This window comes from Argiope bruennichi, chromosome 3 (assembly GCF_947563725.1).
Source record: "Argiope bruennichi chromosome 3, qqArgBrue1.1, whole genome shotgun sequence".
In the NCBI taxonomy this organism is placed as follows: domain Eukaryota; kingdom Metazoa; phylum Arthropoda; class Arachnida; order Araneae; family Araneidae; genus Argiope; species Argiope bruennichi.
This window is the reverse complement of record NC_079153.1, coordinates 46,231,861-46,256,030: the sequence shown is the minus strand read 5'-3', so window position 1 is coordinate 46,256,030 and position 24,170 is coordinate 46,231,861. Positions and strand designations below refer to the sequence as shown.

At 29.3% G+C, this 24,170-nt stretch overlaps 1 protein-coding gene across 1 annotated transcript in view; it reads right to left on the bottom strand.

The window, feature by feature from the left end:
• LOC129962825 (uncharacterized) overlaps positions 1-24,170 on the bottom strand; it is a 424,996-nt gene that overhangs the window by 5,711 nt on the left and 395,115 nt on the right. Inside the window, exons 4-5 of the mRNA XM_056076824.1 lie at positions 8,696-8,815; positions 4,727-4,832 (exon numbers count right to left, since the gene is read on the bottom strand). Coding sequence (XP_055932799.1) covers positions 4,727-4,832; positions 8,696-8,815 — 226 coding nt within the window. The remainder of the gene's footprint in view (positions 1-4,726; positions 4,833-8,695; positions 8,816-24,170) is intronic.

The window sequence follows — 24,170 nt, the reverse complement described above, 5'->3', positions numbered from 1 at the left end:
AATAAATATTGTAGCAGTTATAAAATGTTTGAAAAGGAATCGTCTGCTAAATGTCTAATAACAGATTTAGATTATGATATTTACCGAACAATAATATTTCAAAGTTTGAATGTTAGTAAATGAAATAATTTTTGGTGGCAGTGAAACAGAAAATTTATCTTGTAATACCGGATTCCTAAAATCATATTTAGATGATGATTATACAGCGAAATCGCATATATTATAATGCAAACAATTTATGTAATATAATAGTCATTGGATAAAGCGCAATATGATAGAGCTTAATGCCTAAACATGTAACTAAATATTAACTGCCTAATATATGCAATGCCTCGTCATTTTACATATTATGACGTATTCTGATGTTACATGACTTTATGTTACATAATCTGTGTTTCAGTGGGAAAAATTGAAAAAAAATTGCGAATAACGCTCCGAAAGAACATTTCTGATTAAATTCATATTTATTAACATTCTGTAAATAAATCACTTTCTCTTTCTTTTTCGTTTTATTGTATAAGTTAAATGACAAAAAAGACGTAAGTACGTTTGACAATCAGCATATCCGAAATCCGTTATTAGGCATAAATTACGTTCATTTTTACGAGCGAAAGAAGAGGTTTATTTACAGGAAGGAAGTTTACAACAACGAATTCTGTTTATCAGAATCTGCGCAGTAAGCGCGTTTCTATAGGCAACTTTATTCGCTTATGTAGCCATTTTGCTCTATGAATGAAAGCTAAAACACAGGATGGGATAAATCTTATTTCTCCATTTGCTATAAAAATGAAAAATACTTTTCATTAAACGAATAAAAAGTGTTATTATGCATTGTTCTCATAATGAGAAATCCCTATGATTTCTGTATTGGTTATGACTTAAAAAATATATGACATTTTGTAATATAAATAAGAATTGAATTCATTTTTAGAAAATGGTTTGAATTTACACAATAAATGTTTCGGTATATTGTGAGTTTCATCTAGCATAATTAAAAAAGGGCAATAAAAATATAAAACACTTTAACAAAGAAGTTTAAAAAAAGATCGTTAATAATATGTTTCATTTCCTGCAGATAGACGAATCAAAAATCAGCCCACAAATATAACTATGATATAAGAACCAATCACAATATTAGAATACTGCCTACCTCTGACTGGGAAAAAAACAATTTCATTTTGTTTCAGTAATCCATTTGCATATTCTATAATGTAATATTCATTTAATTAGATTCAGAAGCATCCATTTCAGTAAGATGGGTGAAGTAATAACTGATATTATCTGATTTTGAATTTAAAAAAATCAATGATTAAATGGAATGATTAGATGTTATTAAATAGTATTTTATATTAAATGTCTGAAATAATAAAACTAATCTATATTTATGATTTTATTTCTACTTATTCATATTTAATTATTTCTATTTTTAAAACCCTTTTTCACCCGCTAAATAAAAAAAAAATTAAAATATTTTTACACTTCTAGGCAACAAACAAAATTTTTGCAAATTAAAAAAAAAAACAACATTTTGGCAGTTTACTTAAATACAAGGCAACACAGGTATAATTTCCTAGATAGCTTTCTAAAAAGCATAAGGTAGCTTTCGATACGTATGACCTCTAAGGCTAAAACACTGGAAGGGACAAAATTTAAAAATTTTACCGACAGTTTGAATTATCAAGGGGCACTTTGATTCATTTCCATAAACATCCATAGAAATATATAATTTTCAATTAATTTAATATTCAACAAATATAGTAATTTCCTTATATGTTAGAAAATCATCAATATGTAAATGGGACAATGAGTAATTTCCATCTGTTAATAGTATCGTTAAAAGCATTTTTATGTTAATATGTTTTTAATAGTGATGAAAAAAATTCTTTCAAGTATTTCTTCATCAGTTAATGAAATAAAATAATGACGCGTAAATGAACCGTGTGTTAACTAAAGTCGAAGATAATACTCGTTAATCTCAAGACTTTATTTAACCCTTTAAAGGGTCGTTTTTTTCTAGTCATATTATGTTAAAATATTTTTAGGCTTGGAATTAGAATAAGAAAATGGATTCATTTAGCTTATTAGATAAATTTAATTTGATTAATTAATAAATTCGGTTAATAAATAATTAAGTAACAAATCAAGACACATCATTTTATCTGAGATAAAGAACTGAAGCATCTAAGTTTCTGACTTACTAAAAAAAATTTGTCAGAACTTATGCCAACCTACATAATTTCTTACAAAGATTGATAAATTTGGTGGGAAGCATACTTCCCACTGCTCTAAAAAGTGTTAAGAAATTAAACTTTACATCTGTTTTCACCCGCAAGACTAAATGACTCGAATCTTCCTGATTTAGAAAGATACATAAATTATAAGAAGATTCTAGAACAAACGAGAAATAACAGAAAGTAAATCAATAACAAAACAATTTCTAAGCACCATGCCAGCAGTCAGATACGAACTTGCGAACTATCCCTTTCAGTTCATAGCATTGTACCACTGAACCAATCAGCCCGCGCCAAGTTAGAACAAGTTTCCTTACAAAATGCTAATAGTACAATGAAAGTTGCGATCTATTAATAATATCGTTAAAAGCGCTGTTATGTTGATATGTTATTAATAGTAATACAAAAATTTCTTTCATGCATTTTCACATCAATGAATATGAAAATATAAATATTGACATGATACTGGCAAATATTATAAATTTTATTATTACCTACAAAAACTGAACACAATTATGAGGTTGAGAATAGATTCTAAAATGCGTAAATTAAGGACAAATGAAAATGCACCATTCATGATTTTGTCGTATTTTTTACAAGGGGCTGAAATAGTAACAAACATGCAATAATTCGTTTTTATTGTAAATTGATCAAAATTAATCACTTTTCAGCATTATTATTTGCCCAACTTAAATTTATAATAAAATATTCGAAAAAAGTTTTAAAAAATGTTTTTTTTGTTTACCATTACTGTATTATAAAAGGTAATTATTTTCGGAAAAAAAAAAATGCGATGCTTTGCTTCAGGATGAAATATCATATCAAAAGTTTTCAATTGTATCATATTTAAGAGTTCATTCAATTTTAGCACAAAAAAAAAATTAAATGAAATTTACGATTGTAAATTTCAAGTTATGTGAGATCATCATTATTTTTTAAATCATTATTTGTCTTAATTAATTTAAGTCATTAACCAGTTTAAACCGGTTTGAAACAATCATGAGACTTCTCGATTGGTCTCTATTCCTATATATATATATATATAAATAATGATAATTTTTTAAAACTTATATTTTCAATTTTTCTAGCTGGTAAACAAATTTTGGAGCTCGACCGATTTTGAGATGAAATAACAGCTATGATGTCATAGTACTTCGTCAACCTTTTAAAAACGCGTCTGCTGTCAAAAAAGCATACGTTATAATAAAGCAATACTGGTAAAAGCAAGTCAACCTTTTAAAAACGCATCTGCTTTCATAGAAGCATACGTAATAATAAAACAATACTGGTAAAAGCAGGTAAAAATATATATGCGATTTAAAGATGATGATAAAAATAGCCATTTATGCTTTATTCATTGCCTAAGCGATTTCGAGCTTCAAAACCCCCTAACCAAAAAAACATCGTTCTCATATGATAAAAATCATTTACGTAAGCTTGTAAAATAAATACAAATTCAAAAGGTTTTCGTAAATAAAGTGTAAATAATGTGTAATCGGTTGCGCTGCTGAATAAAATTATTTCAATTCTGATAAGAAAATTACACATGCCCACTCAAGATTATAATAAGTTTAAATTCAGAACGTCATCGAAGCTTAATTTTCAATGAAACATATTGCCATGCCTTAAGGTATCCGACTAGGTTGAAAACCTGAATATCGATGAAAAGTTCGCACTTAAAAAAAATTTTTTTTTTTAGTTTCAAAAAATAACCAAGTTTCTGTTTCCAGGGATATCTTTATTTTGTTTCAGTGTGAATGAGAAGCCAAATTATAGCAAACTGCTGACACTAAGTGATCCTTATTTATAAGCATTTAGAAACTTTAAATGCATTTTCTGAAGAAGGAGTTTTTAATAACTCTGCTATACGCGTATTATCATATCTCTAAAATGAATCAATAATCTTAATAAAATTTATAATTAGTGCTCGTTATGTTATGCAGAATGTAATGAACAATGAATTTGATGCTCTAGAAGTCGTTTTATGACTGTTTAATGTAAACATTATTGAAAGAAATTCCAACATTTCATAGATAATTTCCTATATTACTCAAGAAAATTTTTATTTCTGAATATACTTCTTTAATAATAGTTAGGTACACTCTAAGATATATTACAGTTGTAATGTTATAAAAAAAAGAGAAAACTGTAGCAATATTTTTCTCTAGAATATTTCTAGTTTTTGTAAATAAATGATAAGATTTACATCAAAACATGCTTTTTTAAAAGCTACATATATATTACATTTCTACACATAGCTACATATACATTTGATCCTTATATAAAAAACATGTTTATATGATTTATTTGAAATGATATGATTTTTTTTATGAATATGTTTATATAATTTTTTTTTTTGAAAAATCTCCTCCGAACCAAGTCGGATACTTTAATTGAACTAGTATTTGGTACCCTTTCATGTACGATATTCTAAATGTATGTTTTATACATTGTCATTTAATTATAAAAATCATCAAAAGTAGTAAGCTACTGACCAATATCTGCCAAAGTCGAGTTCCTCCTTTTTTCCCAGGAAACCTGGACCATCTTTTTAAGTGCTTCCTGGGCACTCCCGTTCAGTTGTAGAGACTGTTTTCTGCCCTGAAAGATGAATCAGAATGATGGGAAATTAACTTGTTGAATGACAACGCTAATGGGAAATCAATAGCACAGTTGGGATTCCGCGAAATTAATTCTCGGTTAGCACAGTCATTGATATTCAAACTAGAACTCAATCACTTCGATAACGATTCCACGCACCTTTATCGATTCTGTATGGACTCTTTTGTTCCTGGCATTGATTGATTTTCGTTCCAGCTATGAAACGCCGAACGTTGATTAATTTAAGCCTTCATTAGGACCAAAATAGAAAGCCAGTAAGTTTCTTTTATTGGACCGATGGTAATGTCCTGTAATATGTTTGGACTAATGAGCTGGAAAAGTATTTGGAATCGGACATGGATTGTTGACAGGACACAATAATCAGTTTCGATTTATCAATTACATCACATGCACGTGCGCATGTGTACATATATGCTAATGTAATATTTAAAAACTTAAATTTGAAATAAAAAGTTTTCCTTTGATTTTTAAAGTAGGGTTGCTTGTCTTTATGGTTTACATTCTTTTCCCATTTCCTTTTTTTTAATATTATAAAATGCAATTTTTATCTTTATTTTTCTACTCATTTCAGTTTTCATCGTATTAGCAATTACCATCATTATTCTTTGTTTTATTTCCATTTGTATAGAGCTTTATTATTAATATGATGACCATTTCGTAGAGGAAATGTTTCTTTTGTTTTTTCATGATTATCCAATAGATATTTCTATTTTTCTTTTTAATCACAATTTATCGTATTCACATCAACTGCGATTAATTTAATTTATTTTATCTAAATTATTTTTTCCATTGTATATTATACGTCATTTGAATGAGTTGTTAATAAAACAAATATTTATTTTCAGACATATTTGAGTTTAATGTTGCAAGCTATAAGACCCTTATTGAGAAAACGTATACAATTAAAAAAGAAGATTTATAAGCGATAATAATAGTTTTTTAAATTTTTTTTTATATAAGTAAAGAAAATTAATCAAATATATTTATGTATACATTTCCATGAAATTTTCACTTTTCATGATTATCCAATGTTTTTTTCTTCTTTTTTTACTTTTTAATCACAATTAATCATATTCACATCAACTGCGATTAATTTAATTTTCTTTATCTAAACTATTTTTGTCATCTTATATTTTATATAATATATGTCATTTCAATGGGTTGTTAATAAGCAAATATCCATTTTCAAACATTTGGGTTCTATCATTGGAATTGCAAAAAAATAAGTCCCTTCTTGAGAAAACTTTTACAAAAAAGTTTTTTTTTAAAAAAAGATTTTTAAGTGGTAATAAGGGCTTTTGATTTTTTTTCAAAAGTATAAAAATCTAATCAAATCTATTTATGTATATAGTACTTGGATGAAAGTTAACTGCTGTCGAAGCTGTAATGATTTTAAAGTTGCACCGCACTGATGGGATAATCATCCTCAAACAAAGGAATTAAAGCATAGCAAAAAAAAACTACTTCCGTCAAATTGATTATCCTTTATTTAGTCAAAATTATTTCAAGTGTTTAAGTCAAAAGAATGTGTTAGAAACTTTTGTCTCTTTTGGAGTTATGAAGAAAGTATTGCTAAAATAAAGAGCGATAAAATAGCTGAACAAAAAATACTTAAAATGTGTTAAATATCATGGATAGTATTTTTTATTAACATATTAGAAAGGATTATATAATTTTTAAATTAAAGAAAGAACAGTTCAAAAGATTTCATATACATTAGCAAAAGATTTTTTAGAAATCTTGTTCAAAATACTGTTTTAAAATTAGTTATGAATCAAATTTATTACCATTAATAGCTTTAAGAAACATGATATAAAAACTGATTATTTGATTTTTCTTTTAATTTTTTTATTACTTTAAAATATCTGTATTATATTTTCAGTTTTCTTTCAACATAATTTTAAAAAGAGGTATCTGCTCTGGAATTCACCTTTAACCTATTCATAAATGTCCACAACAATTCAAAAGAAATACCACAAACGGATTCACGCCTGGAGTCTTTTAAGAAACTTTTACATCCGTCTGAAAGGAGAGAATGTATCCATCCTTACTTGAGAAAATTCCACTTTTTTTTTTGTCAAACACTGCATCAGAGGATTTTCATCTGCTCAAGGAAATACAAGAGTTGATGACTTGGCATTTTCACTTCCTTTCTGTCAACCACAAGAGGATTTTCTACCGATATTTTTTATAAACTTAAATCTAAAAATAGCGTTTTTTGCAAATCTTATTTAACGCCATGGGTAGAAAGCGAAAATGGCTAACAGGATGAATATATCGAAAATGAACCGAAATACCAGTAAGTTTTTTTTTTTTACTTATATTCATGGAATAACTCCGAAACTTAAAATATTTGCTATCGAAAGTGCATTTTTTTCTTTTGGTGTCCTTTTTTCCATACAAACAGTATATATATCAACAGGCTGAAGACCGTTATATGTGCTTTATTTAATACTTATCTGAACTAGTATATGCATCAAGATATAGGCATTTTTTTATGGGAAAATACAGTATGTTTCCAAAATATACAGCACTCAAATGAAAAGACGAACAAAATTACATTATCTGTTAGTTCATTTTTTTCTCAGAAGAAATTAACATACATACATACATACTATTAGAGTGTTGACTTAGAGTTAGTCCACGGTATGCATAATGTAAGAGTTCAAAGTGTGCACCGCTTCACTGTAGACAATGTTCATATTGTTCAAGCAGATTCTCAAATACATCCTGAAACAAAGGTTGCTACAGACTCCTACAAAAAGAGATGGTTTTCCCACGTAATACAGGCACAGTTCTTGTTGGATCTTCACAGTTGAATACATTGCACTTTAACATTCCCCTTCCGTGGATACAGTACACTATCGGAACGTGATTCGTAACTATAGATAGCATAACTGTGTTACTTGGTGATGTTTTATTAAACTTCTCTTGGAGTTGTTCTGCCACTGTTTTCAAACTTGGTCCATCTTCACAACTGCTTCGGTATTAGCGGAAATAATGGTCAACTATAAATACTTTTTCCTCCGTCGAGAGACCCATTTCCAACAACAACTGAATTTTTAACTGAACAACTGAACTTTCTTTTCAATATTGCGAAGATGTGTAGCTGGAGCTATGCCTCGTAGATGAACGCAGCCATGTGTTCTAGATGTGCGAGTTTCATCACTGTATATTTTGGCGAATACTATATTTCATGTTCAAAATATTACATAAAATTTCTTTGGTTTTCTGGACATTCTATTAAGCAGACAGATGTAAAGAACTACGCCGTTAGTTTAAACAAACAATTAGATTTATTAGAAATAAGCAACTCACAACAGCAAGAAACTGAGAACTTACCCATCAATGATTTGACTTAGCTTTCATACACATACAGAATATTCGATAACAGTCCAATTTGAATATTTAAGAAATATCTAGAACCTTCAAGATCTTAGATAAACGATAGATAACAATGTCAATCAAAGAATTCCAGTCTTTAGATAAAACACAGTGGCTGGGATTCGAACCACAGATCCATCAATCTTAACGACATGTTCTGCCGACTGAGGCACAGCGATTGCTAGCTATTCAAGTTTGTGCGGCAATATGTATCAACAAATCAAAGCCCATTATATATAATTTATTTAATACTTATCTGAACGAGTACTTATATTAAGATGTAGGCATTTCTTAAGAGAAAATATTTTACGTTTAAGATATAGTATAAAATTTTTTTCGGGTTTCCTGGACATTCTATTAAAAAGCGCTTTCTTATTTCTTAATCTGCACAACATAGATTTGCATCAAAATAACTTACTCTATCTGTCACTTAATGAAAAACAAATGCTAATGCATACCTGCGTGGCGGCTTTGTCTGTAGACCTCAGAGCTTTCTGCTGGGCCTCGGTGTATGTCAACCTCACCTCGTCTCGATTTGCACCCAAGGTCATCATCTTATCCCAGGCGTCACGTTTAGTCTAAATCAAATAAAAAAAGAAACATTTTGTAAAAGAAGACGAAGAAAAGAAGAAGAAAAATATTATTGTAATATACCTGTATCAAAAGAAGTATTATTGTATTATACGTGTATGAATCAGAACATAAAGATTTTGACTAATATTTAATAATCTTTGTTAATTCTTAAAGGTAGAATGACCACACATTACCTTCAGTCTAATGTTATCTAATACTCGAAAAATAATAAATACTTGCTCTGATATTTATTGAGTCCATGCTTCATACTTAGGGATATCTGAAGAATAGATTCCTCCATATGGGCAAATTGAGATTTCAGAAGAAAGTTACACAAGAATTATTGAGCAAAAGCATACTCAAATATAGATATTATTGATTGAGTCTTTGAATGATCCAGTATAGAGCTTAACAAAGAATAGGATTTAAAGAATATTGGATCGAGTATGGTGATCTAACATTAGTTGGTGTGGTTGCCAAATATCTTGTTATATTTATTTTTTGGGGGTTATTTCAAAGATTTAATTTGACAATACTGGAAAAAAGGATGGGGATATTATTGTATGATTTTGATTCCGGTCATTCATAGTTGTTCCATGCCATTCCCTCTTGAGGTCCGATAACAAAATGGCCAAAAATATTTTTGGGATATCCTTACTATATTATGTAAAATCCAGATTATCGAATTCATTGGATTGGATTGGATTTGTGGGTTTTAATGGCGCAAGAGACAATTCTGACCATACTGTGCCAGAAGTATGGTTAAAATATATATAAAAATATTATGCGTGTAAAAATTGAATAAGTGTCAAAATGCACTATGATTAAAATGTCGGCATGGTGTTTTTAAAAGAGAACAAGATGTTTAAATTACATCATGATAAAATATTAAATAAAATGGTACACATCAATAACTTTTAAAAATTTAAAAATGTTTTGATGGGGGTGTCTCCCCCCCAGAATTTGCATTTCTAGCGATGAGCAGTTAAAAAATTGTTCCCGATGACATCTAAAATTAGGACACTCGATTAAAACATGAGCAATAGTTAAATTTACAAGGTACTTTGGGCAAGTAGGAGCTCTTTCGCTGAATAAAAGGAGTCGATGAGTTAAACGGGTATGGCCAATGCGGAGTCTAGTTAATTTAACATCGTACTCACACACTGGATGACAAGGCCAGGGTAAAATTGTGGGTTTTATAGAATGAAGTTTATTTCTAACATGGTGATTCCATGACTCCTGCCACAGCATATATAAACGACGTACCAAAGAATTTTTTGCATCATTGCTTGGGATATCTCGTTTCAAAAGTAAAAATGCTCTCTTTGCTGCATTATCTGCCATCTCTTTTCCAGATTATCGAATAATTTCGTGAGGAAATCTTGGACTAATAATGACCTATCCATTTGAGAAGATCATTCATAAACAATTTATTTCAGCTTTATTTTAATCTCCTCTAAACATGCCTTGCTAGAGCACAATGCATGACCTCTCTCTATACCCCAAACCTCACCTTCCCCACTAACATTCACTCAACGCTCAATCGAAATGGAGCGATGGGAATGGACAGATGGCAATTAGCACGGATAGGATATTGAAGCTTCTGGTCTTCGTTATGACCAGTCAATTCTGACAAGTTTTCACATTTCCTGTTGATTCTTGTATGTAGTACTTGATTGGATTGATTTGGCATAATGATCATAAATGTCTGGTTTTATTGTTTTACTGTCCAGCCTTCTTGAAATAAATAAATTTTTGGAATATTCATAATTATTTGCATTGACAATGTGAAGCATACCTTGTTCGGTTAAAGAGCTTCAACTACCTTCAGTGACTTTTCTGTTTTTCACAAATAATCCTTATAACATTTTAAAAATTGCATGTTGTTTTCCTTTTCTCCTATTCTATGTTCATTAACACAAGTCGATGGTACACCCACGCTGCTTTATTAAATAATTTTGATTCATTATTGAAATCTGATTTTCTTAGAAGTTTTTATGTAATATAATATTGAAACATTGTGCATATATTTCTTCTATATTCATAGTTAGATTTTTTTTCCAGCACGAATTTTTATGGAAAAATCTTTGAGTTTCTCGAAATATAATAATTTCAACAGAGATCAGAGGAACATTATAAAAGTAATGTTCGTTTTAAGATATAGAAAAATATTTCTAGCATAAACTTTTGCCTTAGAGACTCTACATATACAATATTCGTTATATAACCAGCTTTTACAAATTATCACATTTTAGTAAATATACCGAAATCAATTTCCAGTTATGTAACATACGCAAATCGCAGATGAAAAATTCCTTTGTTACTTTAAGGGAAAGGCGAAACTGTATTCAGTTTCAAAAAATGGTCCATGTTTTTAAGTAACTTTCATTCAAACAGAACAAGTATTACTCTGAAAAAGAACACATGCATTTAAATTAAACCTTTTCAAAATTTTTGGTGAGAAGATTATAATAAGTACAAGGAGTGTTCAAATGAAAAGTTAAGAAACAATACTGTGGATATAAATGAAGACTTTATTCAAAGTGTATAACATAGGCCTGAGCACAACGATCCTATTGTTTAACGAGCCAAAGGTTTCCTTGTTCCCAGAATTCCTGTGGCCGTGACGAGACTTAATCCTTCACAGCGTCCTTGAGTTCGTGATCCGAGTTGAAGAGCTTCCCTTTCAGACCAAACACATGAAAATCGCAGGGTGACATGCTAGGACTGTAGGGTGGATGGTTGAGCTGCTCCCATTTGAACTTGGCCAGTTCCGCGTGTGTGACCCTGGAGAAGTGTGAAGGCGCGTTATCATGGAGCAGAACCCCACCCTCCGTGAGTAGCCCGGTCTTTTGTTCTTGATGGACTTGCGTAGTCTTCTGAATGTCTCATAGTACACATCGGAGTTAATGGTTCTTCTGTGCTCGAGGAATTCAACAAGTAGCGGACCTTGGACGGAGAACTGAAGGAAACTGTGGAGGACTGGGTTTCGTTACGGCCACAGGAATTCTGGGAACAAGGAATCATCCGGCTCGTTAATCAATGGGATCGTTGTGCTCAGGCCTATGGTGTATACTTTGAATAGTCTTTATTTATACTCACAGTACTGTTTCGTATCTTTTCATTTGAACGGCCCTTGTATAAAAAATTGGGTTACAAGTATCTTTACTTGAATAATGTTGTTTTTGCTTAAATGCTACAAAATACAATTATAAGTCGCTTTGACAGAGAAATGCAATTATAAAATCAATACTTTCCAGTTGTTAGGAAAAATCAATCGATATTATTAGAAAGAATGTTGTTCAGAAAATATCTTTGATGAATGTGAAGATTTGCGTTCAAAATTGAGAAAACCACATTAAGAATAAAAACAAATATTATTAACAAAGTCAAAAACAAATTTGTTTCTAAATGAGACTAAACTTGCTCAGTATTTGATAGTAAAAGTATATAAATCTTTTGCACAAACATCAGTTCCATTTTACATTAGCGATGCAGACGAAGTTTAAAAAATCTCTTAATACGATAATAGTTAGAGGCTAGTGTAAATTGTAATATGCATGGTATAAAAATCTCTCAAAACGCTGTACAGAGCAGACTGTAGAATATAGAGAAACTAAATTATATCGCCTATCACTTCACAGAGGCTTAGACGTTAAGAAATAGTTTTTCAATTTTAATTAGATTTTTTATTAAAATATGCATTCAAAATTTTAAAAATCTCATCAGCAAGTGTAGAATCTATTGTTACATAAAAAATTATTGTATATCTCTTAAAAACTAAATGAATTTATCTAGACAATTTGGAAGATAAAGAATGATTGATTCCATATCAACTAAGCTGGCACTTTCAATTTTCTTTAAATCCTTTGGAAAAAAACAATGAAACGACCACGGAATAACGATTTTATTAATTTCGAATTAATTAGTAATTATAGAAACATATTTTTTAACATGATTTATATCACCACATTTGAGAAATTAATGATAAACAAACATATTAAAAAAACTGAAGCAAATAATCCAAATTTTCTAAATTTTTTAAACCTAACTATTTTTAAATAATATTGCTAATGAATACTTCTGCATATTTATTTTTATTTAATTAATTTTCTTCAACTTTAATCCAAGTACATTTAAACAATTTCACATTAAAGAAAAAAAATAAACATAGAAGTTTTTTTTAAAAATTTATTTAAATGTTGCAACACGGATCATGTTAAAAATATGGCAATTAGGGATTGAAAAATACATTTTAGCCCGATCTTCTAAGCAAGTATTGTGGTTGGAAACATTTTTATACAAAAGCGATTTATCTAACATCTATTCTCTTAATTTGATTTATTTTGCTGTCTTTGAATGTCAAGAAATTACAGAGAAATGAAAATTTCAACCCTTCATCTACGAATTTATTCTAGATTTTTAATCTCCTTAAAACACGTCACAAGGAGGCTAAAATCCAATAAAGTTATACTAGTTGTGTTAACAATAATATATATAATGTAAAAACAGTTTTTAGAGTAGATTAATGGTCGAGAAGAGAGAAGACACTTTGGAATTTTAAAATTTTGATTTATTCCATCCCGAGAGGCATAATTTGTGTACAAGAAAGAAGCGACGAGGTACGTCAATCCACGTCGCAAGAGAAGAGCGAAACGAGACCGAAATAATTTTCCTCAGTGATTTTATACTAAGAGATTTTGATATGAATTCTTTGAAATGTGTTGTGACTTATGGCACTTTACAAACCTGCAGACAGTTATCTGTCAGCAATTTAAGCCGAGTGAGCGTCTCTTGTTTCTTCAACAGCGCCGTCTAGGGCCAAGAGTACGATTTGGCTACTTCATGCGTCACATTCGCTTTCACAATCCCGTTTTACAGGGGACATATTCCCACACCTCGCACATCGAACAAAGAAGAAGAACAAACCATGCCCGAACCTGAACTCGAACCCTGAACGCCCAGATCACGGTGAAGACGCGCTACCTCTATGCCAGGACGTCGGCTTGACAGGTGTAGACTTAGGAAAGGGAAATATAGATATCTTTTAAAAGAATTTGCTTAGCATGGCATTAGTCTTACAGAGCTCGTATAGTATTAATTAAATAAAAAAGGTGGAACTGTATCAGGAAATAAGAGAAAATTTTAGAATTAAGTTAATATGAGGATATATATATATATATATATATATATATATATATAAATACTCTAGAGATCATTGTAACGATCGATAGAATATTTTACGAAGTCGTGTCATGAGAACTATTGCAATAAGTAAGTGTTTCATAAGCATCTACCTAAGAAGACAAGATTTTTGTTATACCAATTTTACATCTTTATGCATTTTTTTCTGATTTTAATAAATTTACAAAGAGACTTTAAAAAATATTTTAGAGAACAATTTTTCATTATTTAAATTACTTACTGCATTTATATTCATGTTGTAAAAATATTAAATATATTTTTTTGTAGATTATAGCTTCCATATAATTAATTTAAGTTTTAAAAATAAAATAATTGAACTAAGCCAAATACATTATTATGATACTATGTTTCATACTAGAGATTCAATCTTTTCAAATGGTAACATAGAGTTCGCCACTACTAAGGTACATTTGCATGATCATATAAAACTGTTCCCCTTTCAGCTGAAATGAAACTAAAAGTTTTCATGATTCAATATTTTACAATGATAGGATTCAATAATAATGATCAAATTTGCTTGAAAACTTGATGAGAACCTTTAGAGTATCAAATGATATTATTATCTTAACTTATGAGATCTTCTAGTTATTATAATCCTATAAGAATCGGAATATTTTACAAGTTTATTAAACCTAGATTTTTACATGATGATTATGGATCAATACGTCTCATAAAATTATATGAGAGGTCAATGCTTCTACTCATAATAAAGCAGAATAAAAAGCAATATCAGATGATTACGATTACAATTAAAATAATTTTCATTGATAGAGAAGGTCACTTTTAAATCTATAGTTGTTAGATTTTGTAGCAATATTAAGGAATATTACAATTTTAAACTTGTTTTATTTACAAAATCTAATTCAACAAATATATGTTTAATGATGTAAATGATAGATATAAAGTCTCTTCTGTACTCATTTATCCATTGCCAATTTATTTGAAGCACAGGTACATTCTATCCATAAATACCATTCCTTTATTTACTGTAGCAGTAAAAAAAGGAGATTCCAGCTCAGAGTTTACTCGGATATCTGAAACTTATTGCTGAGCCACTCGAACAAATATAAAGTCAATTGCAAGTGGTTGCATCTAGAATTGTGAGTCTCAACTTCTAGGAACCTTTTTCATGGTATTTGCTTCCGAGTATCAGATCAAGTATATCAGAAATCCTACAAAATATTTTGATCCAGGTAAGTATATATAATAACAAGAGGTCATTACAAAGGATGTAAGTTACTAGTATAAACAAAGACAAGAAATCTTTTGGGTTGATAGGCGTATTTTTTTCAGATAAATCTATAACAAATTCAAATCTCTTGCGAATCTCTTGTAGCTTAAGTAAAGATTTATTCAATACTTTGAACATGAATCAGCGAGGTAGACTTTCTTTTTGGTTAAAACGGTCCATTTGGAATCATTTTGTTGCTAATAAGCTAAAATTTATTTAGGGTTTATTTAAGCTTGTTTATATTTAACGAATTCTCTAGATAAAATTCTCTTAAGAAAACGAATACTATTGTCTATAAACGAGTACTAAGTATGTAAGTCAATTATTATATAATCTATCTCTCAAAATTAATTAATGTGTATTATATAAAAAAACCGCTCTTTTTTTAAACGCTTTTAATTTTTTTCTTTCAAAATAATGGTTATATGATAAATTGAAAGATAATTGTTTTGCCGTTGATTGCATATGCTAATGTGTTATATTTCATTCAGAAAGCAGTACAAATCAGTAATTACTAAAATTGTCAACTGCGCATGCCTGTGTGTCTCGAATGCGCAGAAAGGTGTCGAGACGAATGACTTGATACCTGGATGCGGTTCCGTAAGGACGTTTCCAGACTTATTTACAATGAGAGACGAAGGATCAGGATGTGTTAATCAAGCTCTCTAAGTTTTTGAGCAAATAGTTTAATTTTTCTTTAGTTGCTTTTTCTTGTTAATGTTATTTCCTTTAACTGTAAGTGATCATTTGTACATAATCACAATTTTTTGAATCTTCAATAAATTTTGTTTTTACTTCACCAATATATATGTATCATTAAAACCCCCTATACATGACCACCGACCATTTTATAAAACCCTACATATATAAGTATGTACTTAAATATATTTTATATCCCAGTGTTGTAGGCAATCTGATGATAAAGTCCCGGCTTTGATTTGATACGCATTGCAACTAAAGAGAACCAATCGTGTATGAAGTTCTGTTGCACGTAAACCTGTAATCACATATCAAATTCCTTTAGCTGATGTCCCCGCAAGTTTGGAAGTAAGGATGAAGGTTGAGATACTACATCGCTATCTGGCCATGGTTAAAAATTAAAATCCGTTTTAAAACTGCCTTTATATAGTTTCAAAACGAGATGCAAATGTAAATAAGCTATATTTTGTGCTTCCTATATTTTTCAAAAAATATATACTATTTGATTTTTTTCCCATTTTGTTTGCAATTTCTTTGAAATTTAATAAATCCCAATGAAGTCGCTTTCTATTTTAACTGAAGTTAAATAGATTTTGATTTAATTATGAATATTTATGGACAGCTTTTGAAGTTTCTGATTTATAAGTTAATCTTTTGAAATGCTTAATAAACATTAAAAAATTCAAATGAATAAAATACATTCCTCATAATTTGTTTTAAATTGCTTTCTGAATTACTAGAAGGAGAAACATCACGATATTGCCTTTATGATTCAATCACTTATTGCCTACTGCTTCATATTCGGATATTATACATAAATTACTCCGATCCTTCCCTAGGCTCACGGAAAAACTGAATGACCGGCTGCCACGACAGACCATCGGCGGGAACAGTGGTTGAATCCTGAGGGCCATCACCGACCATGGTGCAACCCTTCACTTGAGAAGTACGTTCTTTCATCGATGGAAGGTAGCCAACCCCAAATTTTCTGTAACCACCAGGGTCACGAGAATAATCCACCATACCGAAAGTTTCTCATTCTCTTTTCTGAGGTGTATCCCGGTGGAGGCCATATTCGGATAAGTCAGCCATCTAACTCTCCGACCCGCCACGAAGGCACACGGATTTAAACCATAAAAACTGAATGACCAGACCGCCGCAACAGCAACATTGGCGGGAACTGTGGTTGAGTCCTAAGGGCCATCACCGGTCACGGTACAACCCTCCCCGAAGGAAGTACGTCACGTCATCGATGGGAGGAGTCAGATCCTCCACCTATTAGTGTACCCTCCAGGATGGGGAGATCCAACCACCATGCCGGAAGCATCTCATCCTCTTTTCTGAGGTGTATCCCGGTGGGGGCCATATTCGGATAAAAGCAATCTTTATGTTATTATTATTTACATGCATGTTGATTTTTACTCTTTCTTATAGGAAGTATAGAAAAAGTAACGCAATCGTCAAAATATTTAACACGAGATTTTGATAAATTTCTACGTTTCACATCTTTTTGATTTCGAAAAGCACATTTTTGGCATTATATCTATCTGTCTGTCTATGAAACGATAGCTCAAAACGTTTCGATAGATGAAATTTGGTAAATGGACTTTAGACCAGACTTATAGATTTCTATCAAATATTGAAGGATATCCATTCGAATGAAGTCTGATTAGTTAGCTATTCCACTAAAAGTGAACTTGACAAATTCAAAATGTAAAGAGCTAGATAGATAAACATTTTATACACTGAAACTGCGTCTAAAAGGTAAAATGCTATCAAATTTTGAACCAAATCTGTCAAAGGATTGTAGTCAATAGGTCTGTACTTTTGCACACGCGTAAAAGCAACAAATCCTTGACGTTTGGCATATGATCTCATTCCGATTGCAATTCCGCATAAAAATTTGAAGACAAATGGTCTGAAAAAGGCATCAAAATACATATTTCCACAATAGATTCATAAAAGATGTTATATTCACGATCACGATCTATATTTCTTAACTATTCTTTATCAATTCCATCCAAGGTATTGGCGGCATTAACAAATGTCCACAATTTTATGCAAGGGAAAAAAATAAGATTTTTATTTGGGGGAAGGTATGCGAGGAAGTTTCGGGAAGACCATTCTTGATGGTTTCATACATGAATTTGAAGGTCATTCATTAATATTAATTTGCTGCAAAAATATATTAATTATATATTTTTTCTCCCTCATTTTGAAGAATTGATATATTTAAAAATCTTAATGCCATTATTAGTTAAATTAAGGGATATTTATTTATTATAACCTGAATATATATTTTATGAAATAAAGGGATCTATTCTCCGAAGTAAAAAAAATAATTTATATAGTAATGCCAATGACTATTTTTATTTAAAAATCACATCATCTTAATGTTGCACCAAGAAATGATCTTTTCTGAAGCATGTTCCTTCGTAAAAGAAAGAAATTCTGCAACGATTTTTCGAAGTTTCAACAGGTTTCATAAATTTTATTTTAACAATCTTTCAGTTTCTCAATAGCAAACATGTGTTAATGTATACATAAAAGAGCTGTTCTTCATTTTGTATTTAGGGTGGAAATTAGATACAAAAGTTCGATCGTTCTCATCTGTGAGAAACACATAAAAAGTAGTCCGTTAATGGCCTTCATGGCGTGAGTAAGAACATTCAGTAACTCTGCCTTTTCGCGTGCATCCATCTTATTTTTATAGAACCATCAAGACGCACGTCAATGCATTACTGCTTCTATTAAAGAATCCAGAAAACTCACAGCTGTTTTATTGTAATCTGGATCGTAAATGTTATTTCGAATGCAGCACATTCTAATTTAGCCGAAAGTAACAAATGCTGCATTATTTTATATTAAGAATCCCTGGAAATGACTTCCGTTATAGATTAATAAGATTCAGAGTGTTGCACGGTATATCTAAGTTATACGCCATCTGATACTTTTATATCAAACTTTATTCATTGCCTTTGTATAGCTTCCTCTGAAGATAAATTGCACTGAAATTAACTTCGCAGGAAACGGGGATAAATTAAGCAATCCACATGGACATGGATTAATTGTTTCCTGGATCATTCGAATTTCAGTTGTTACAAGTTTTGTTAAGTGATTAGTTGCGTTAGTTACTTGAACAGGAAATCATTTCATTGAAGGATGGATAGATAGTTATTTTCCTAACAGGTTTCTGTATTTAAATCCTGCAGGCAGCGAATTTGTACTATAGAATATTTTGGAAGCATTTAAATAGAATATATCTATTTGATTGAACATAATTTATTCATTCAAATCCTAAAGAATTGATTTTAAGTACCTATTCAAATGAAAATTATTTATTTGATTAAAGATTATATATCTATTAAAATTGGAAATAATTTATTTGAAAATATGGAAATTTAAATGGAAAATATCTATTGAATTTAACAGTGATTTCAAATCATGGGAGAGATACATTTTAATAAATGAAATACTATTTTCAATTATGTATAAATATTTAGCGATAAGAAAATAAAAGAGAAAAATGTCGGAAATTAATTATTTTGTTAAAAAAATCTATATATATACTATACTATAACGAAAAAATTTTACTTAAGAATTTGTAATGTAAAACAAAACCATATGGTACTTTGACAACGTGGCAGACACGGAATGTAGAAGTCGATAGCTAAGTTAGCAAGACTTTTATATCAAAAATAAATTTAATTAGACTTTCGATGCTAATTTATTGATATAAAGAAAAAAGCATGTCTACATCATTGATAATGTCCGAATATTCCTTCCATTTTAAAAATGCAGATTTCAAAGAGTTGACGCAAGAATTTTCTGCGTATAATATACCGTGTCTTCTAATGTTGAATAACTCAGTAACGCTTAAATTGTTTTCATTGTTACTACAAATGCAAGATAGGTTTCTGTTTAAGACATGCTTTCTATAAAGTTTTTGAATTTATTTTTAATATATTTAAAAATAAAACGGAACGTCAGAAGTAGTTGAAATTCTTCTCTAAATTAAAGTTTAATTTCAGATGAATTTACAGATTATTAGATATCTATTTTAGCTCAATGAAAAACACAGTGTAATTCTTTATTCCTATAGAAATTTGAAATGAAAAAGATATTTAGTTAAGGAAGCCATTAAGACAATGATTGTCATTAAGTCAAATGTTTAAATGAAAATTTTGGCAAGCATTTATCTCTACCAACTAAGTAGTTTTCAAAGACATGCGATATAAAATAATTAGTTTCTTCGACACTTTATTCTAATTCAATGTTTCTAACAGTTGAAAAAATGTCTAAAACAATGTCTTAACAACAAATTATTCCAACATTTTATAAAAATTATAATTAAAAAAATCAGAGAATTGATCTTTCAACGAAGAATAAGGGGAAAAAAGAAAGATAATTATTCTTATAAAAAAACTGCTTCCTAAACTGCCGAGAAGGATAAAAAAAACCTTTTTTTTTCATTTAAACCATAACTTTACTTTTTTTTGTTTATGTTCAGTCTTTCTTTCTTCTGAGTTTTGTTTTGTGTTCTTTTGCATTCAGTTTTCTTTTTCAATAATTATGTTGAAGTAGGAAAAAAAAAATTAATGTTTTCTATGATTTTCTGACTGAAAAACTTATGAGAAACTGGTTAAACATATTTAAGTCATTAAATTAACTTTCGTTCATTTCATACAATAAAATTCCTTCAGAATATTTTTTCTAAAAGTAATAGTAACATTTTCAAATATGCATACATATAAACATAGATTAATTCATTTTTTAATCAGTAAATTAAAAACTATTATGTAAGAATAATATCATTTGTACTATTATGTAAGAAGAATAAAATCATTTGTACTATTATGTAAGAAGAATAAAATCATTTGTACTATTATGTAAGAAGAATAAAATCCTTTGTACTATTATGTAAGAAGAATAAAATCATTTGCACTAATGATAATTTATAAAAGAGGAATAGTTAAATTTAAACTAGGTGAAAATAATTTCCTTCAATTTATTTGAAAATAACTTTTAACCATGAAATATTTTTCCTAGCATTCATGAATTTTAATTAATATTCATTTTATTGACTCTGCTCAAATTTCAAAATGTTCATTAATTTTTGAAATGGCTCGTATATACATCACACTGTTTCAAACATTTTCAATATCTATATGTATCTATTCTGAATGTTATTTTTTATTGCAGAAATGTCAGTAACTGACATAATGTGTATGTACATTTTTGTATTATTATTATATATATATTTCTGTTTTCTGTTTCGCAGAACAGAATATACAAGTTCTTACTAAATCACATTCCTAAATATTACTCATTGAAAATGCCAAATTATGCCATTGATTATGCCAAAATGGCACATAATTAAATGTAAGAAAAATTAATAAAAGAAAATAGTTAAGTTTTGGTTAAAATTCTGTTTAAAAAAGCAAGTGAAATTTTGTTCAATTCATACAAAAAAGTATAAATTCTCCCATTATAAAAAAATATCAATTAAGTGGAAAATAGTTTGTACTTAATTAAAAAAAAACAAATAAATGCATTTTCTGTTCTGTAAATTATCTATTATCAACAATTAAACATAATTTGTAGATGAAAATGGTTACTAGAACTAACTGTGCATAATTTCCACTTATTATTCATTTTATACTTACTTTATACTACATAGCTAATAAATATTTTCAAAAGTATAACAAAAATAAATTTGCTGTAAAAAGATGTTTAATAAAATTAAATTTTGTTCTATAAAAAATCAATGCCTGGTTGCCATTTTCAAGCCTAAATTGCTTAGTACATTTTTTTTCAACGTGATTTTAATTTATTTAGATGTTACTATTTTTTTTCATTGTTTTACTTTTATTCTGTCGAAAAAATTATGTTTTTTAGGGGTTATGTTTTAAAGTTTAGAGGTTTTATCCTTGAATAAAAATGGCGTCTGGAGGATTAAAGCAAAGATGTTTTCTTTATGTTGTTTCGATGAGAAAAAAGTTTTGTATTCTTTCTTACATCTGTGCCCTGCAGGTGTAACATATTGCTTTTCTTGCTCAAACTTTTTCTCACTTACATGGTTTTAAATTAAAGATCCCTGGGGTTAAGCATATTGTTATTTTTTCGATCCAAAAAAGAAGTTTGGAGGACAGAGTTGACCGAAAATAGAAAACAAGAATTGCTAGAAACTAAAATGAGCAATGAAAACAGTAAAAAGTAAGCAAAATAAAACTTAAACAAGAAGGAACATTAATATTTTATTCAAAATTTTCATGAAAAGGTTATTTTGTTTTGTTTGTTTATATTTTTTCATGTACAAAGTTTTATAAGAGTCCAAAATGTGAACTTGAGATTTTGACAAATATCCATGTTTTACAAATCACTGAATTAAAAAAAAAACATAGTTTTGAAATTATGCTTGTCTGTCTGCCAGTCCGTGAACATAGTGATTGAAAAAAGTATTGAGTTCGACTTATAAAATTCGATATGTGGTTTTTACACTGAAAATATATAGATTTTTGACAAATTTTGAGAGAAATCTATTCACAAAAAGGATTATCTGTCTGTGTGAAGGTAACTGAACACGAAATATAAATAGTAAAATTTGGTATACAGATTTAACATCTAAAATATTAATGTATATAAATTTTTGAAACAAATCCATCAAGAGGGTAATCGGTCTGTACTTGCTCAAACATGTAAACGTAATAAATCAAAAACGCAACAATTTGAATAAATAAAATTTTGTACACAGTTACACATATCTAAATAGTAGATAGACTCTTATCAGTTTTAAACTGAATCCGTCAAAGTGTCCATCTGTCGGTTGGTATATTTATGCCATATAAGCATATGAAATAGAAAGCACAACGAAATAGTAATTGAAATCTGGTATGTGATCTTTTTACGAAAATTATAATTGTGTGTCAAAAAGGGAGTAAAAATGAATTTTTCAAAAAATTATTATGAGGTCCAAAATTCTCTATTCTGGTCTCTGAAAAATTAAATCCGAACATTCATTCAGCTCACGGTTATACCCAAAATTCACAATTTAATGCTGGAGGAAAGGGACGGGGGGGGGGGTACTTTACTAGAGATAATGAAAGAAAGTTTCAGAGAGACCACCCCTGCTACTTTATTTATTTGTATATTTCAAAATCATTATTCAAGCCAGACCACTCATTACGTTTATTAAAGTAAAAAAGGAATAATGCAATAATGAGATGTTTTCGTTTTTCTAAAATTTCAAATAAACTTTTTGAATTTTAAGATTTAATCCTAGAGGCTTTAATATTAATAATTTTTGAAATAAATTTTAATTAGATATTTTTAAAAAAATATTTTACATTACTAATCAAATAAGAATAAGAAGATTAGAATAAGTTGGATACAATCAAACTAAAGCAGATAATTTAAGCAAATATAATTAGGGATTAAATTCGAGATAAGTATAGCCATTGTTAAGGAAACACCGGTGGATACATGCTAAAAAAAGTTCATTTTGTTGGATAATTGACAACGAAGGTTTACACCACAAGAAAATAAGAAGTGCAAGTATTGAAAACACAGCAAAGAGATCGCAAAGAACAGTACTTAAAAAACTCATAATACAAGCAGAAAACTCAGAGTACAAACCGTTTAATGTTCAGTATACCAGCAAGAGAATTGAAGCTCGTGCGCACACCTTCTCTTGTATAGTCTCCGTAACAGGGTATCCAGAAGGATCTTCGTATCTCGGTTGTTCTTAGATATACTACCATAATTTTTTTTTTATTTTTAAAAGCTATTTTCGTACCCAAGACTGGGAATTATTGACTTAATATCCCTTAAAAATATCTGTTGCTATTTCTTTTCAGCGACGATATATTATCACTGCAGGAAAGCAATATTGCATATACATAAACTATCTTTTGTTTAACTTTATAGTTATTTACATTCAAAATAATTTATTATTACATTCAAAATAATAATTTTTTTCAACAGGAATAATTCAAGCGTCCATACGCTTGGAAGCGAATCAGCAGTTAAAACACAGCAATTAGTGATATTTAAATATGTAAGCTTCAATGAAATGTCTTTGAATATTATCATTCATAAAGAAATGATTAATTTTACAAAAATAAAAGAATTGGAATTTTATGCATTCTGTTTAAATAGCTTAAAAATTGCGAAAAAATCTATTGTATTTAAAGATAAGGAAATAAAATAAAAGCAAAATTTCCTTT